Below are 17,188 nucleotides of genomic sequence, written 5' to 3' on the forward strand. Positions count from 1 at the left end.
TGCAACAATAAGCCCCTCAACCACATCTTTTCCATCCAATTCTTCCTCTTCACTTCGCTCATACCCTGTCTGCCTGGGAAATCTCTCCCAACCCTGGGCTGCACCATATCTTCTCACTTTGCTCCTGCTCTTCTTTTCTTCAAAATTCTGCTCCCCCCACATGCATATTTGCTATCCTTACAGTTTTTCCACATCTTCCTATTTCCCTATTTTCCCTTCTCCTGTGTTCTCTTTCTCTCTCCAACTCCCTTAACCTCCATGCCAATATAAAAACCTGGCTCTCCTATTCGGACACCACTTCGCCAGCAGCTGTTTCTCACAGATGAATCTCCTTTTAGCACAACTCCACACCCGGATGCTGACAAGGTGGAAGCATAGGCATCCTACTTTTTCTCCTTCTCCTTTGAGGCTTACTTTGTTTGTCTATTCTATATAATCAATCTTCATGTTGTGATAATCAACTTTACTTCTGGATCTATCACCACATACCACCATTACTTTTCTGCCCAATCCTCCCACTTATCCTTGGGTCTTCCCTGCCTCATCCTGGGTGATCTTAATATTCCTATTTATAAACCCACAGACCCTGCTGTTGCCAAACATCACTACCGCTCTTCTTTCTTTGGCCCCTGCCAGTGAATTTTCTGTTCCACCCAATGTAATTGTCTCTCCTTTTATCCAGTCTTCTCTTCTCCCACCTCTGTGACATCTGATATTTCCACATCACCGTTCCCACTTTCCAGACACATCCACCTTTCCTTCAGCCTCTCCCCACATGCTGCATCGCTTCCATCACCTAAATCCACACACACTGAGTTACATGTTGAATCACTCCTCTCATCTATAACTGTTCTAGCATGACCCAAATCAGGCTGTCTTCCTCCTGTATAACAACATTCTGGTATCAGCTATTGACTCTGCTGCCCTGCCATTCTTCTCCAGTGGTCTTAACCCCAACCATGGCACTCCAGGCAGAACTTCTACTCATCATCTTCCCTTACTCTAGAGTCTACAACTTCCCCCCCACCACCCCCACCCCCACTAACCGGAGCCGTAACTAAACTTTTTGGTGCTCTGTGCCAGAAAGATCAATGGCGCCCCCCTATTTTTCAAATAGGAACATAACCCAAAAAAGGGGCATGGCCTCAAGGGGAAGGGAAGGGAAGCCATAGGAGAGGCCAGGAGATGCTGGGGATAAAATAAGAGGAAGCTATAAGTGAGAATGATAATAAACAGAAAATTGACAGGCCCAAACAGTGCTCCCTGCCCTGTGGTGCCCTCTGCCATGGCACAGGTCGCACCACCCTAGTTACGGCCCTGCCCACTACCACCTTTCTTTCTGCCATGGGCAGCACTATGTTCCTCATATCTGCTGTCAGGTTGTTATCCTTGATTCCTCCCTCTCTTTCACACCAAACATACAGTTCTTCTCCCAAGCCTGACATTTCTACCAGCAGGATTAGACTTTTCCATACCCATGATACTACCAAAACTCTTATCCATTCTCTCATTAGTCTTGACTACTGAAAATATTCTCCTGTATGTCCTCCCTGTCACCTAACTCTACCTACTTGATGCTTTTCCTTGCCACTCCACACTTTTGGAACACACTTTCACGTCCAGTTAGACTCTTCAACCTTGTGCTTTAAATGTGACTTACAAATCCGACTGTTCATCATAGCCTACTAGTCTTCCTCCTAATTTCTAATGAACTGTGTCTCTACACCCACATTCTGTGTCAGCACTTCTCTCAGCATCACCACTCCCCATTACACTGTTGTCTCATCTGCTTCCACCTCATCAACATGTGTATGCTTTGGGGAGATTTATGACCCAGTGATATGAGGGAGGAGTTTACCACCCAACCCCACTATAATACATGGGGGGAGAAGCAGTATCAGCGCACATAGCGTGTGCTTATACCGCTTCTCCCCCATGTATTATTGTGGGGTTGGGTGGTAAATGACTGGGACTCTATGCGCCCCTGTCATTATCGGCGCTGCTATCTACAAGATAGCGAGACGATGTGTACAGTGTGTACGGCTTATTGTCGGCAATTGAATACGGCCCTAAGGCCCTAACTGGGTGGAGTTTGTATATTCTCCCTGTGCTTGCGTGGGTTTCCTGCGGGTGCTCCGGTTTCCTTCCACACTCCAAAAATATACTGGAAGGTTCATTGGCTCCCAGCAAAAAGTACTCGAGTGTGTGTGTATGTGTGTACCTGTACATGTAGTAGGAAATATAGATTGTAAGCTGTGGCAGAGACTGATGTGAATGGCCAAATATTCTCTGTAAAGTGCTGTGGAATATGTGTGCGTTATATAAATAACTGGTAATAAATAAATATTATATAAGATTATATACATAATCTTGTTTAGGACACCAAATTGGCTAGGGCCGGCTCTGTGTTTTAGATGTATTTACATGTGAACTGTAGCAATTAGAGCAATACCAACGAAAAGCAACCTACCCTTTGGAGCCAGTAAGGAGATGTTAAAAATTTTGATGAGCCAAAATTCTCTCCCATATCTTCTGAAGGATAAGGGTGTGGCAAATTTAATCCCAAATATAGAAAAAAGGGTTGTGAGGAATTCCTGGCTTGTAGTTTTAGCCAGTTGGTTGCTAGATCTGCATTCTTCCAGTCCTCCTGCATAATGCGAATCTGAGTCTTGTTTGCAGTAAGATATGCAAAGGGCCTTCCTTCTTGTCTGAGCAGAAATTGTACATCTCTGGTCCAGGCTTCCACACGGTTACTGAAAGCAGACAGTAGACCCAGTGTCATGCTTATTGACGTCATGGTTATTGATGAAGGATTAGGACTACTGGGAACCGCAGTTAGTACAGCCATGGCCAAAAGTTTTGAGAATGACACAAGTATTGGTGTTCACAAAGTTTGCGGCTTCAGTGTTTTTAGACCTTTTTGTCAGATGTTACTATGGTATACTGAAGTAAAAATACAAGCATTTCATAAGTGTCAAAGGCTTTTATTGACAATTACATTAAGTTTATGCAAAGAGTCAATATTTGCAGTGTTGACCATTCTTTTTTTTTGTCAAATTTATTTATTGAAAATTTTCAAATAATACAAAGAATAAACCAAAACCAACATAAAAGTGATCATGCAAATCACAGAGGGACAATGAAAATCGAAACTTCAGGGGGTTCAGTATCAATAATAAGGAATATAGGATAACCAATTGGCAATATGCTTCACTAGTAAACGAACGAGAGTATGTGTGTTAAACCACATATTTTCCATCAGTTTGTAGATAACGTCTCACTGTAACTTAACCATGGATCACAAAGTAAAATAAAGTGAAAGTAAAGATAGAGAGGGGGGGGGGAACTGATATCCAACATACACAAACCATACTTGCCAGGGCAAATTGCAGAGGTTTTGAAAAAGAAGGGTCAACACTGCAAATATTGACTCTTTGCATAAATGTAATGTAATTGTCAATAAAAGCCTTTGACACTTATGAAATGCTTGTAATTTTACTTAAGTATTCCATAGTAACATCTGACAAAAAGGTCTAAAAACACTGAAGTAGCAAACTTTGTGAAAACCAATACTTGTGTCATTCTCAAAACCTTTGGCCATGGCTGTACTCAGACCATGCTACTGGAAACCTTTTGGCAATCCCTCCAGACTTACACTGGACCGTCATTTTTATTATTGTGTTCTTGGTCACCTCCTGGCACATTTACTGTATATTAGCAACTGATCAGAGCACCCCAGTCAGAGGTTTGTACTCATTTGAATTTGGGCTATAAACACTGTTTTTATAGCCACGATGAGCCACCTGAGGGGTGCTGACTGTAGTGTTAGATAATGTAAAGAATTAGATAGAATGTGATTGGCTGCTTTGGGCCATATCACCTTTTTCTTGTGTTCTGGGTTTTAATTCCCCTCAGTGTATTCATCCATCCACAGTACATGTAGTTATCTACATCGTGACAATGCATGTCAAATATCAATCAATGAATAATATCAATCACAGAAGAATCACAGAACTCTTTCAAATTTTCAAAGAACCAGTAAACATCTAAAAATAGCATGTTTATTCAGTACAAGTAAGAGGGCGCGTGGGCATAAATATCTTTTCTTACTTGCACTACATTTAAAGGGAACAGCCTGTTATTTGTTTTTCACTTTATCTTTTTTACAGTTTATTTTCATTTTAATCTGAGAAAAAAACTCACTGCAAGAATTTAATAACGCACAAAGACACTCTTGAGTCCAAACTCTAAGGGGTATATTTACTAAAGTGTGTTTTTTTTTTAAGTAGAGTTGTTGCCCATAACAACCAATCAGATTCTACCTATTATTTTCTAGAAGGTGCTAGATAAATAAGTAAAATCTGATTGGTTGCTATGGGCAACAACTACACTTTTAAAAACCTGGACTTTAGTAAATATACCCCTAAATCTCCATGTCACAGCTTATAATGTATGATCATTATACTATTGTATCCCTAAGACCTGCAATATTGATGCAGTGAATTAACCATTAAAGTTAGGGATGTGCGCCGACCCCTGTGTTTTGGTTTTGGATCTGTATCTCCTCATATTTTGGATCTGGATTTGGTTTTGCCAAAACCGCCCCTTGCATTTTTTGGTTTTGGTTTTGCATCTGGATTTTTTCTAAAAAAATCATAACAGCTAAAATCAGATAATTTGGGCCTGATTTTGTTCCTACAGTATTATTAACCTCAATAACATTAATTTCCAGTCATTTCCAGATTGATTTAATCTAGTTTAGGGCCAAAAGGTTGCATCCAGCTAGCTGGCTGACTAAGGTAAGTGATAGCAGTGGGCAGCACTAACATGTGGCAGTTCAATAAACTATACGACCCCTAGTAAGTTTAAAAATGAAGAATGTTTTCCTTAACTAGGTTAGAGGCCCGACGGAATTGGAATATGTTTATGGACTGAAGACAGAGAAAGGACGGAAGGATTGATTAGCTTTTTATTTATTTATTTTAATGTTTTAATTCTTAAAAAAGTTTATGAGGGAAAATCAATCTAGGATCAAGTTCTTCAGTTCCTAAAAGACATCTTTGATCTGGAAGAGGTTTTTTAATTTTTAAACATCTAATAGAAATGAGGTGGCCTTGCTGGTGGAGGTGCTGCTAGAACACCTGCAGAGTCGCAAATACGTGGATGATAAACTGCGGTCTGGCCCGCAGTGTCACCAAACAATAATAGCGCAGCTAAGTTGCTAGCGCACACACACAAAAAAATATTTTATTTTATTTTTTTTGTGGATTGACAAAAAAAATAAAAGTGAAATAAAATTAATATTATCAATCCACCAAAAAAAAAAAAAGTGTATTTTTTTTGTGTGTGTGTGCGTTAGCAACTTAGCTGCGCTATTATTGTTTGGTGACACTGCCAGGCCAGACCACAGTTTATCATCCACGTATTTGTGACTATATATGATATAGATATATATGATGCTGGCATAATGTGTATAGGGGGCTTTGTACTGTGACACAATGTATAAGTGTCCGTAATTTGTACTGTGTATAATATGAATTGGGGCTACTATAGAGCGGCAATGCCCTTTCCCTATGAGACCCCGCCCCTTTTTAGGCCCACGCACCTGCAGCATGCACTGTCCCTGTTTATGATGGGGGGCACCAAAGCGCTTTCTGGCACAGGGCACCAATATGTCTAGTTACGTCTATGCCTTCTTTATGGACAACAAAGCACCCACCGGACAAACAACCTGCAGAGTCACAAATACGTAGACGATAAACTGCGGGAACAATAATAGCGCAGCTAAGTTGCTAACACACACAAAAAAAAGAAAGAAAAAAAGCAGTTTTATTTTTTTTTACACTGGGGGAAGAGCACCCCTAATTGACTGAGCACCCCCCCTGGACAACACAGCACCCCTTTATGGACTGCAGCCCTAGCCTGATGTACAAGCCAACACAGCAGCAGCCACAGTTAATTGACAGGACAAGTGACACAACAAGACCCCGACTGGACACACACACTGAGTGACTGACTACGTCTGCTAGCTTCTCTCAGCCGGAGTGAAAATGGCGCAGATTGCGGGGACTTTTATATAATCCCAAACCCGCAAGAATCCGACAGCGGGAGGATGACGTTTTGACTCATTTTGAGATCAGAGTCAGATGGTAAAACCCGAGCCGGTTTTGGATCCGACTCGGAATTGCAATGTTCGGGTAGGTCCGGTTCTCTGAGAACCGGACCCACTCAATGTTCCTTTATAAGTTTTACAAGATAAAATATACCTGGTCCCTTTACTAGTATATTATAAATAAAGTGTGTGGAGTTTGTATATTCTCTCTGTGCTTGCGTGGGTTTCCTCTGGGTACTCCGGTTTCCTCCCACACTCCAAAAATATACTGGTAGGTTAATTGGCTCCCAACAAAATTAGCCCTAGTGTGTATGTGTGTGTGTGAATGTGGTAGGGAATATACTGTAGATTGTAAGCTCCACTGGGGCAGGTACGGATGTTAATGGCCAAAATATTCTCTGTAAAACGCTGCGGAATATGTGTGCTCTATATAAATAACTGGTAATAAAAATGATAATAATAAATTGAAAGCCACCTTGTATTGGTGACCAGTTCAAACCCCTCTCCAAACCTCCCTAAAATAAATCCAGTGGTTTGGAGGTCAAAAACCGCCAGCAAAGGGTGGAAATCGCTGCCAAACCTACCCTTTAGTAAATTCCCCCTATGTCTCCTCTAAATAAATTGAGTTGGCTTATCTCAATGTGTTTATGTGGTTTTCATTATGTTAACTTCTAAAGAGGCATCACATATTAACCATGGAATCATTTTAATTGATTTATAAGAGGTAACCTTTTATCTCTTTTGACAATCGAGCAATGACTGACGTTAGGGTACATTTGACAATCTTATTTCTATCCCGTATAATTTACTAAGAGCAATACAAGGGAACTGGAACTTAAGGAATATACTTTTTACAGTGCATGTGGCTACTATGGCAATAGAACCTGCACCTAAATAGTTATATGCTGTCTGATGGGTGTTACGCAAATTCTATGCCATATTGTGCAAGTGTACTAGCTATGTGCACCCGGTTTCGCTTTCTACCAGTATACATATTTACTTTCCTACCCGTGAATGAATACATTATACAAAGCATCTCTTAAATTTGACATTAAACTTAACCGTAGAAACTTACCTCACTGAGTGAGATCCACTTTTATAGTCTTGTTTACCGAACTTCTGAGTGACATATCCTGTTGCTTTCACAAGGTCCATCCATGTTGGGTAATCTGGATCTAGGCACTTGTAATTATTCCAGGATTCTGTTAGATGGGGGTACAGACCGCTCCACATTGCTTAGAGAAAGGAGAATCATCCATTGTTACATAAAAAATCTGATTGGTGAGATCATGTTAATTGGCTGCTTCAAAGGGAAATAAAAAAAACAACTACAAACAAGATAGTTTGTACAGGGTCTTCTCACAGATTCAAGCATTAAGCAGGTGCTGCGATCATTTCTAAAAACAATTGGACCTCCATGACTGCAAAGTGTCTGATAATGCTCTAAGGTTAATATCTCAAGAAAATCAATTTAAACTCTTGCAAAGGAGAGAAACAAACATTAATCACTTTAGAAGGAAAACTCCACCAACCATATCAGAGAGGAAGGACAGGATCTTATTGATTAAAGAACAAGTGGGTAGATAAGTTAAAAAGCTTTTATATCTGGTATGCAGAATAATTTTTACAAAGCACCAAGCACTTTCTATTTTCTGCACTGTAATTAGTTCCTCTGGATGGAATTCGGAGAGATCAAAGCCAACTTAAATTGTTTCAAGTGTCTTTTCCACAGGTATTACTCCCTTTGGCTCAAGCCAGAAGAATGGGAGGTACCTTTGTTCATTTGGCTCCTACAAAATAGACCTTCATACCAGAAGCACCCGAAAACATGGCCAGACGCCTCTCATTGTGTAGTATATTAGTAAAATATTTATTGGTCAAAAATGTATATTTGTTAATTTTGTTTACATAAAAATACATAAGAAACCTTTCTGACTGCAGTATCACTCCACTTTGGCACGATGTTGTCAGCCTCCTGTCTCACCCTGCTACACGGTGTGAGCTCATGACAGATGTGAAACCTAGGTCGAGATTAAATCTGCAATCCCACCCTACACATTTAATCGAACACAATTCATCAAGGGTATCTTATAAAAGTAAATGGATGTCTTATAGGTACAGATCCATGATACATTTCATATCCTTATAAAAATTAACAATTAAGATTATAAAAAATATCTACATGAAAATATCAAAAGTCAATATTTTTGTTTCTTTATACCATTAAAAGTTGTACAAATTGTACATACATACCTAATAACAGCTGGACAGATATCCCATTAATACAAATATATCCTATTGGTACAAAAGCATAGCTCTGTATAAATAAAATGATATACCTACTTACTTAAGCATATTTACTAATATAGTGATGTATCTGACAAAAGAAAAAAGGAGTTTTTAAAAAATGAACAATAGTGTCTTTAAAAAGCAATACTGGTAAGGGGCAAGCTTTTACAAGCCACTCTGTTAGTACTAATCACTATAAAGAATCCTAACTTTCTTAAACTAAAAAAAACAACTTACTTTGCTTTCCTCTAATAATGTGTAAATTGAATCCAATGGAGCTGTGCGCCTAATTCTCTCTGACCATCTGCTCCAGTGATATCCCTTATATTCCCACAACACTATGATGTTTACCCACCCTTAATTGGTAATCAGGATGATCTATTCCAAAGACCAGCTAATTTAACACCTTAGGGGGCACAGATCATAACAATGTGTAAGAAACACAGAGAAATTACTCTATTTTAATCATCAAGAAAACTTTTTTTTTGCTATTATTTTAATGATACTTAAAATATCATTATGGATGCAGCTCCGAAATCTCGGGAGGCGTGGCCACGCCCCCTTGCCGAAAAAAAAATAATAAGATTTGCAGCGCCGGGGAGGGGGGCGCTCTGAGCCCCCTCAGCCCGGCGCAAAGCCCCCCCGCACAGGCATAGGAGACTGCTGTGGCTGCTACTCAGCAGCCACGAGCAGTCTCCAACTGCAGCTCAGCACACGCTGTGTGCTGGGCTGCTGTGAGGGAGGGGGGGGCGGCGCCGGGCCCCTCAGGAAACCCGGGCCCGGGTAATCTGTACCCACTCCCCCCCTCTAGGCACCCCTGCATATACTTCACTGACTTGCAGGAACGGCACGGACATGGCATGGCAGCCGTCCTTGTCAGAGGATATTCCTGGCTGTGCCGTCTGAAAGGACCCATCCATTTCCATACTTAATTAAATTTTACACACAGCAAGAAAATGCCCTGTTTTTTGCCGGCCGGTGAAAACCAGAGTGTGCGAAATAGCCCTAAGAAAATGCATGCGTTCCAGACTACATTTCCTGATTGCGTTCCACCACATTAATCCTCCATGCATTCCAGGCCATACTTCTAGATTGCGTTCCACCATGTTAATTACATTACATTCAATTGAAATATTCTTGCCTGTCCAAAAATAAAGACTGTAAAACTAATGGGTGGACAGCGCCGATGAGGTATAAATAGAACAAAAAAATTGGATCTATATCAACATGTGCCCATGGCTGTATTATAAAACAATAACATTTATTAAACATATATTTATGTTCAGACAATTTGAAAATGTATATAAAAAAACACATCACATCTGTAAATGCATACAAATCTACGAATAATATATCTATAAATATAAAAAATATATGTGAGGTATATAGGAATAGATAAAATGTCCACAACAGCAAAAAAAGAATTGTTGTTTGGTTCAGAAGAGTTCCTTAGTGTAAATATATGCACTAATAGCTCAATCCTTGCTCCAGCAGCTAGTGAATAATACACCATATAATGTAATATCTCAAATACCTTCAGAACTGATAAGCCCCGGAAGCATACTAGGTCACCCCAGTCACACCTCAATGATGGTGGGGACAAGGCTGACACGTGTTCCATTCTTATCATGACTGGGGAGACCCTCTGAGAGGGAGACCCCATCTATGGGGGGGTAAGACTGAAGCAAAACCAAAGGCAGGTGAGATCCACATTGAGGTTCCCACTGCATGATATCAGCAGAGGGAGGAGTAGTGGAGGAGAGTACTAAATTGCCAGCTGCTGCTACACAGCACAGGTTCCCACCAAAATCACCTCACAGCTTCTCCCTGTGTCTGGTGCTTACTCTCCTGTTACACTCGCGCGCTGCTGATAATAATAGGCCTTGTGGGTAATAGGCCAAAATTCTCTCAACACTCAGGTTTTCTGTTTTTATCTATATTTTCTCAGCACAAGCAGTTGGATACCTTAGACATTTTACCTTTCTTCAGTGTGTTTTAAACATCCAACCACCTTCTGTGCCACCTATGGCCAAGTAAGACCTTAATTTTGCAGTAATCTCCACTCAAGCCTTCTTAGTCATTTGAGCTGAAATTGCTCACTTGAAAAGTTACTTTCCATCTCATCAGCAAAGAAAAAAAAATAATGGAATTCACGAAACAAAAGAAGTGTCGCTGACATAAGTTGGGATGACATTATCCTTAAACTCGATCGATATGAAAATACCGAGGGTTGGGATCCAGGCGGTCAGAATCTTGACACTGGGATTTCAGTTGTTGGTCAGTATGCTAACCCTCCCCCTCTCCCTACACTAACCCTCCCTCTGTGGTGCCTAACCCTAACCTCCCCCCTAAGTGCCTGAACCTAACCTCCCCCTCCCCGCACCCTAAACCTAACCCTCTCCCCTTAGTGCCTAATCCTAACCCTCCCTAGTGCCTAACCCTAGCCCCTAAACCTAACCCTACCCCCGCACCCCCACCCTACTACTTACCTTCGGAATCCCGGCGGTCGGGATGCTGGTGCCAGGATTATGACATTCGTCTGTATTCCGGCACAGGTAACGTAAGCGACGGCAGCTCGACAGCTAGGATGCCGAACGCATCCCCCTTAAACATTAGAGATTATAGTGCCCACAGAAGAGCAAGACCTACATTCCTTACAAAGACACTGGCATTTTAATAGCAATATTCTAGGTAACTGTAGTTTTCGCTGTAGTACAATGTTCCATTATGCAGCCAAGCCGACAAAAGTTTTTTATTACTGACGAACAGTAGATTAAAATTAATTAATTTAGAAAGAACAGTTAAAAGTTTTGCCCTATTCAGTACTCTATATAAAAATACATTTATGTGAAACTCTATTTTTATTGAGCAATATTGATTTCTTGAAAAAACGAGTAAAGCCTACTGTTTCACTAATTACCATCAATACAATTTCAAATACTGTACCAAAATGGAACATACTGTAATAAACATGAAAAAAGGAATTTTAATCGGAACTATAATGGAAAAAAAAGTATATGTTACAAAGGTTAAACTGTATTTTATCAGTACGTTTTCTTTGATTTGAGGCACCACAGTGCTCGGCAGTTCTGGACAGTGGTGAAACAGGATATACACAAAGCAGAGGCATACATTGCAGACATGAACATAAAGGCTAGTAAGGGCCTGCTCACAAGAGAGTTTACATTTAAATTAAAAGAGGGTTACGCTGAAACAAGAGGAGCGAGTGCGCAGGTAGGACATCATTTATTTTGGCCTTGTTTATTGTATGTACTTTTTGTTGTTGTTGTTGTTGTTGTTGTTGTTGTATGGGAATACATATGGCAGTGTGGGTGCCTGAGCATTTATAGGGGCAGTGAGTGTGAGGCAGCGCCAAAGCAAATTCTCACCCTGGGCTCTCCTTGGTCTGGAACCAGCCCTGATACAGCATGTTAGAGGACATCTTACTATTGTACTGTCATCTTGTTTGTAGTGTCATATGTGTGTATACATATATATATACACTGAAGTGCCAAAAGTCATGGGATAGGTGCCAAGTAGGCTCTCCTCTAGCCCGCCATACCATAGTGCAGCAATTTGACGTGGCATCGATTCCCCAAGCTGACCTTTCCACCACAAAGAAGCAAAGTCCTCAAAGGCTTCAATATCCACATTGCACCATTCTGTATCTGCCCTTATCAGCCTGTTCAAAGTATGAGTTATAAGTAGGGATGAGCGGGTTTCTGAAATCCGAACCCCCCCGAACCCTCCCGATCCGAGCCGGGAATTGAGTCTGGCTCGGGTTTTCCCGCCTGAATCGGAACTGAAATTGAGCCAAAACGTCATCATCCCGCCTTCCGGATCTCGCGGGTTTTGGATTCTATAAAAGGTCCCCGCGTCGGCGCCATATCTCCCTCCGGCTGTGGACAGTGAAGAGGGAGAGTGGGAGCTAGGGCTGGCTGGGCTGTGTTGTGCTGCTGTTGTCCATAGGGGCTGTGACCACTCTGTCCATAGGGGCTGACTGGGCTGTGTTGTGCTGCTGTTGTCCATAGGGGCTGGCTGGGCTGTGTTGTGCTGCTGTTGTCCATAGGGGCTGGCTGGGCTGTGTTGTGCAGTCAGTTGTCCATAGGGGCTGTGTCCACTCCAAAGTCTATAGGGGCTGGCTGGACTGTGTTGTGCAGTGTCCCATAAAGGCTGTAGTACTAAAGGGGTGCTGTAGTGTTGTCCAGGGGGTGATCTGTCCATCAGGGGTGCTCCCCCAAAGTGCACTCCAAAAAAAATTAAAAATTTTTTTTTTTTTGTGTTTGTGAATTGTGTGCGCAGTAGCCGCATGTGCATCAACAAAGTAGCGCCAAGCGTGCGCCTGTGTCATAAGTAAAGGGCCGGCTGGCTCGTCTGTTAAAGGGTGGTGTAACCCCCAAAGTGCACTCCAAACAAATAAAAAAATATTTTTTTCTGTGTTTGTGAATTGTGTGCGCTGTAGCCACACGTGCATCAACAAAGTATCGCCAAGCGGGCGCCTGTGTCATAAGTAAAGGGCCGGCTAGCTTGACCGTTAAAGGGTGCTGTAACCCCCAAACAAAATAAAAAATTATTTTCTGTGTTTGTGAATTGTGTGCTCTGTGGCTGCACGTGCATCAACAAAGGAGCAGCGCCAAGCGTGCGCCTGTGTCCCATAAGTAAAGGGCCGGCTGGCTCATCTCTTAAAGGGTGGTGTAACCCCCAAAGTGCACTCCAACAAAAATAAAAAATTATTTTCTGTGTTTGTGTGCGAAATGTATGCGCAGTAGCCGCACGTGCATCAACAAATGAGCAGCGCCAAGCATGCGCCTGTGTCATAAATCAAGGGCCAGCTGGCTCGTCTGTTGAAGGGTGGTGTAACCCCAAAGTGCTCCAATAAATAAAAAACATTTTTTTTTCTGTGTTTGTGACTTGTGTGCACTGTAGCCGCACGTGCATCAACACAGTAGCAGCGCCAAGCGTGCGCCTGTGTCATAAGTCAAGGGCCGGTTTGGACATCTGGTCCGGACTGAAGGACGTGCCAACAATTTCTGACATGTCTACTGTCACTGCATATGATACTGTCACCACTGACAGAATGGTGGAGGATTACATTGGTGACAGCATCCAAGTAGGGATGTCAGACAGTCCGTACCTGTACTGGCAGGAAATAGAGGCAATATGGAGGCACCTGTACAAACTGGCTCTATTTTACCTGAGTTGACCCCCTTCAGTGTGTACTCCGAAAGAGTGTTTAGTGCAGTCGGGAACCTTGTCAGCGAAAGGCGTAGGAGGTTGCTTCCACAAAATGTGGAGAAGATGATGTTCATAAAAATGAATTATCAACTCTTCCAGGGAGACCAGCCTCCAGAACGTACAGAGGGACCTGTGGTGGTGGATTCCAGCGGGGACAAACTCATACTCTGTGAGGATGAGGATGTACACAACACTGAAGAGGGTGAGGAATCGGTGGATGAGGAGGATGAGGATGACGTCTTGCCTCCGTAGAGCCAGTTTGTGCAGGGACATATTAATTGCAGCTTGTTTTGTGTGGGCCCAAACGAACCAATCATTTCAGCCACAGTCGTGTGGCAGACTCTGGTGCTGAAATGATCGGTTTGTTAAAGTGGGCATGTCCTGTTTATACAACATAAGGATGGGTAGGAGGGCCCAAGCACAATTCCATCTTGCACCTCTTTTTTCTTTGCACTGTTTGGGGCCTAGTTTTTCAAACTGCCATCCTTTCTGCTACTGCAATGTCACTCCTAGATGGGCCACGTGTTTGTGCTGCCCACACGTGTCGCTTAGCATAGTCATCCAGCTACCTCGGTGCAACCTTTTGGACTAAAAACAATATTGTGAGGTGTGAGGTGTTCAGAATAGACTGGAAATTAGTGGAAATTAATGTTATTGAGATTAATAATAGCATAAGAGCAGAAAAACCCACAAATTCTGTGATTTTAGCTTTTTTATGCTTTTTTTTAAAAAAAATACAGATCCAAAACACAAAACCCAGAACCCAAAACACGGAAGGGTGGTTTTGGCAAAACCAATCCAGATCCAAAACACGAAGAAAGATCCAGATCCAAAACCAAAACATAAAACACGATAAGTGGCCGGTGCACACCCCTAGTTATAAGTAACAGAGACTGGATGGCTGAACTCCTAGGGGTAAACTTACTAAAGTGAGAGTTTTTAGAGGAGAGTTTTAAAAGTGATGTTTCCCATAGCAACCAATCAGATTCTAGCTATTATCTTCTAGAAGGTGCTAGTTAAATGTTAAGTAGAATCTAACTGGTTGCTATGGGCAACAACACTTTTAAAACTCACTTCTAAAAACTCTCACTTTAGTAAATTTACCCCCTACTATTAAGCCTGGTCCAGTTCCCACAGTGTTCTTGGTGGGGCTTATGCCAGTTAACAATTCCTTGCTGAATTGGATATCAGTTTAAGGGCAGCCCTGAAACTCCCTGAAGTCCATGGATGCAGACACCCTGTGAAGAGGTTCTTTATAAAGCTTTGTTAATGCTGGAAAAAAATTAGAGCACCTATTTAATTTACCATAAAGAATAATTCATTAAAATCCATGGCCTATCCTAGAAATAACCCAAGAGTATCTTTTTGGCTAATAGTGGCTATAAAACTGACAGGCATTTCATGCCCATCATGGCTGACTGCTAGCGGAGGAAGTACCACAAAGTCTTTGGCTAATGCCTGATGCAATTGTCCGTGGCTCTCTGAGTGAGTAGGTGCCCTGATAAGTCCAGGTGAAGATATGTCTTTCAGAGGACTTTTGGGATAATCTAATGATACATACAGAATTCAACCTGGAGACATTTAATAATATAAAACACAACATATTAAAATGCATCCATTCACCACAACAAAACCGTGGCATACAACATAATACAGTATGAATAAGAGGGGATGCCAGGTATTCAGCATCTCTAGAGAGGAACGCCTCCATATCATTCTCCAGTGATTTTATTCCCTCCTACATCAGGAAGTGCTCTCTCTCTTTCCACACATGGACAATGGGCTTGATTCAGCAAGGATCGCACTTGCAATCTGCATACAGGCAGATTTGCAATTGCGATCCTTGCAATAATGTAAATGCAGCAGGAGGTGTATGACACCCCCTGCTGCATTTGCGATCCCAGTCCCTGGGCTGGCCACTACCGGAAAATGGGGCTAGCTCCCTGCCGATTTCTAAAGGGCAAAAAGCACACTGCCCTCTGACGCGGCACCCCACTGAAACAGCCTGAGCGTGCCGGCCCCACCCACGGGTCGCAGTTTACCACGAGTGGTGAAAACTGCAGTGTTAACAGTCATCGTCGGTGAATGGATGCCGGGCAAATGCGCCCGGTATTCATTCACACTGACAGCAGCGCTTGGGGGCATAAGTGCCGAGCACACCCCCAAGAGTGACGTAAAGGGGGCGTATCTTAAAGACACACCCCCTTTTCATTGGCCATGCCCCCTTTTCAGAGGCGCGCGCTGCCTTCTCTCTAGGTCCGGCGCCCTGCCTGGCGCCGGACCTAGAGTGAACACTACGAGGTGGACACGCCCCCGTACCGCCCCTTAAATGCGCATGCAGATTCCTGATAATCGCTGAATGAGACCCAATACCTGTAACTGTTTACTTTTTGCAGACATTTATTTAACTCCTGCTGCTACTTATCTAATTGCTTTACTTGTCTATGAGTCTGATCCAGAGTTGTACGCAGTTGACGCAGCTGTGCAAAAATATGTAAAAGCAGCAAGAGGCGTCTGTAGTAAAAAGGCGCCCACTGCAGGTTTTTGTGATCCGCTCCTGCATCCGAAGACACAGCACTGCATCCTGGTAAACATCGGTCATCTGAGTAACCCTCGGGTTGCTAAGTATTTTACTGTTGCGAGGCCAGTGAAGATGCATCCAAGGAAGCAGCTACTGGCCTCGGCACGCCTCTGTTTTCTGTAACATTGGCTGTTGACATCCCTTCCTAACCCCCAAATGGCTGCAGGATGTCAATCATGCTGTGGTTTAGGAGGCTCTGCAACTGTCATCGCAGACAGAAATGTGCGCATGCGCAGCACAGATCCTGCACATAAGCAGATCCACAAACATTGGAGCTTTACGCAAACCATAGGGTTTGTGTACATCTCTGAATTAGGCCCTATGTTGGCATATGTCTTTCTGTTTTAATATTTTTCTTCCTGGTCGGCATTACTACAGTGTACTGCTAACTTACACAGGCCTGGCGCAGGTGGACAATCACCTGTAGGGGAAGGCGGGCTAGTTGTTACAGAGGCAACTTGTTACAATGAATCTAAAACCAAGCCCACGTCGTGCCGTGGCTCATGCGACTAGAACCAAGTTTGAACATTTTACTATCAGTGCTCTGCAAAACGACGCTAACGCAGTCGTGTTTACAGTATGTAATAGGTACCTAAACAAACTCATTTTTCTTGTTTCAAAGTAATATTTTTCACCTAGATTTGAAGTCGTATCTTGGCTGGACTGTTAAAGTTGTTAGAATCACAGACCATTAGTGTATTTTTTATAATTTATAATCGTGAATTGAAGCACGGAAATCAAACTATGGCCATCTTGGTTATCTGACTTCACTTGGAGCAAGTTGTTATACAATATCAAGTTGTTACAAAGAAACCTTGAGTTCTGAAGACAAGTGTTTCTCTACAATGTGTGCTAAGAGTTACAATCAGTGGAAACCTGGCCAGCAATGGGTCCAGTGTATTGCATGTACAGGGTGGGCTCGGGATACAGCCGTGATGCCGACGGTCTAAATGCCGACCGTCAACATCCCG

At 42.4% G+C, this 17,188-nt stretch overlaps 1 protein-coding gene across 4 annotated transcripts in view; it reads right to left on the bottom strand.

The window, feature by feature from the left end:
* Positions 1-17,188, bottom strand: part of ARSK (arylsulfatase family member K) — a 105,388-nt gene that overhangs the window by 38,628 nt on the left and 49,572 nt on the right. For all 4 annotated transcript variants that reach the window (XM_088444676.1, XM_088444678.1, XM_088444677.1 and 1 more), the window contains 2 exons: positions 7,188-7,347; positions 2,471-2,753 (listed from right to left, as the gene is read on the bottom strand). In XM_088444676.1, coding sequence (XP_088300802.1) covers positions 2,471-2,753; positions 7,188-7,347 — 443 coding nt within the window. The remainder of the gene's footprint in view (positions 1-2,470; positions 2,754-7,187; positions 7,348-17,188) is intronic.

This window comes from Taudactylus pleione, unplaced genomic scaffold, assembly GCF_031769625.1.
Source record: "Taudactylus pleione unplaced genomic scaffold, aTauple2 ptg000370l, whole genome shotgun sequence".
NCBI lineage: Eukaryota > Metazoa > Chordata > Amphibia > Anura > Myobatrachidae > Taudactylus > Taudactylus pleione.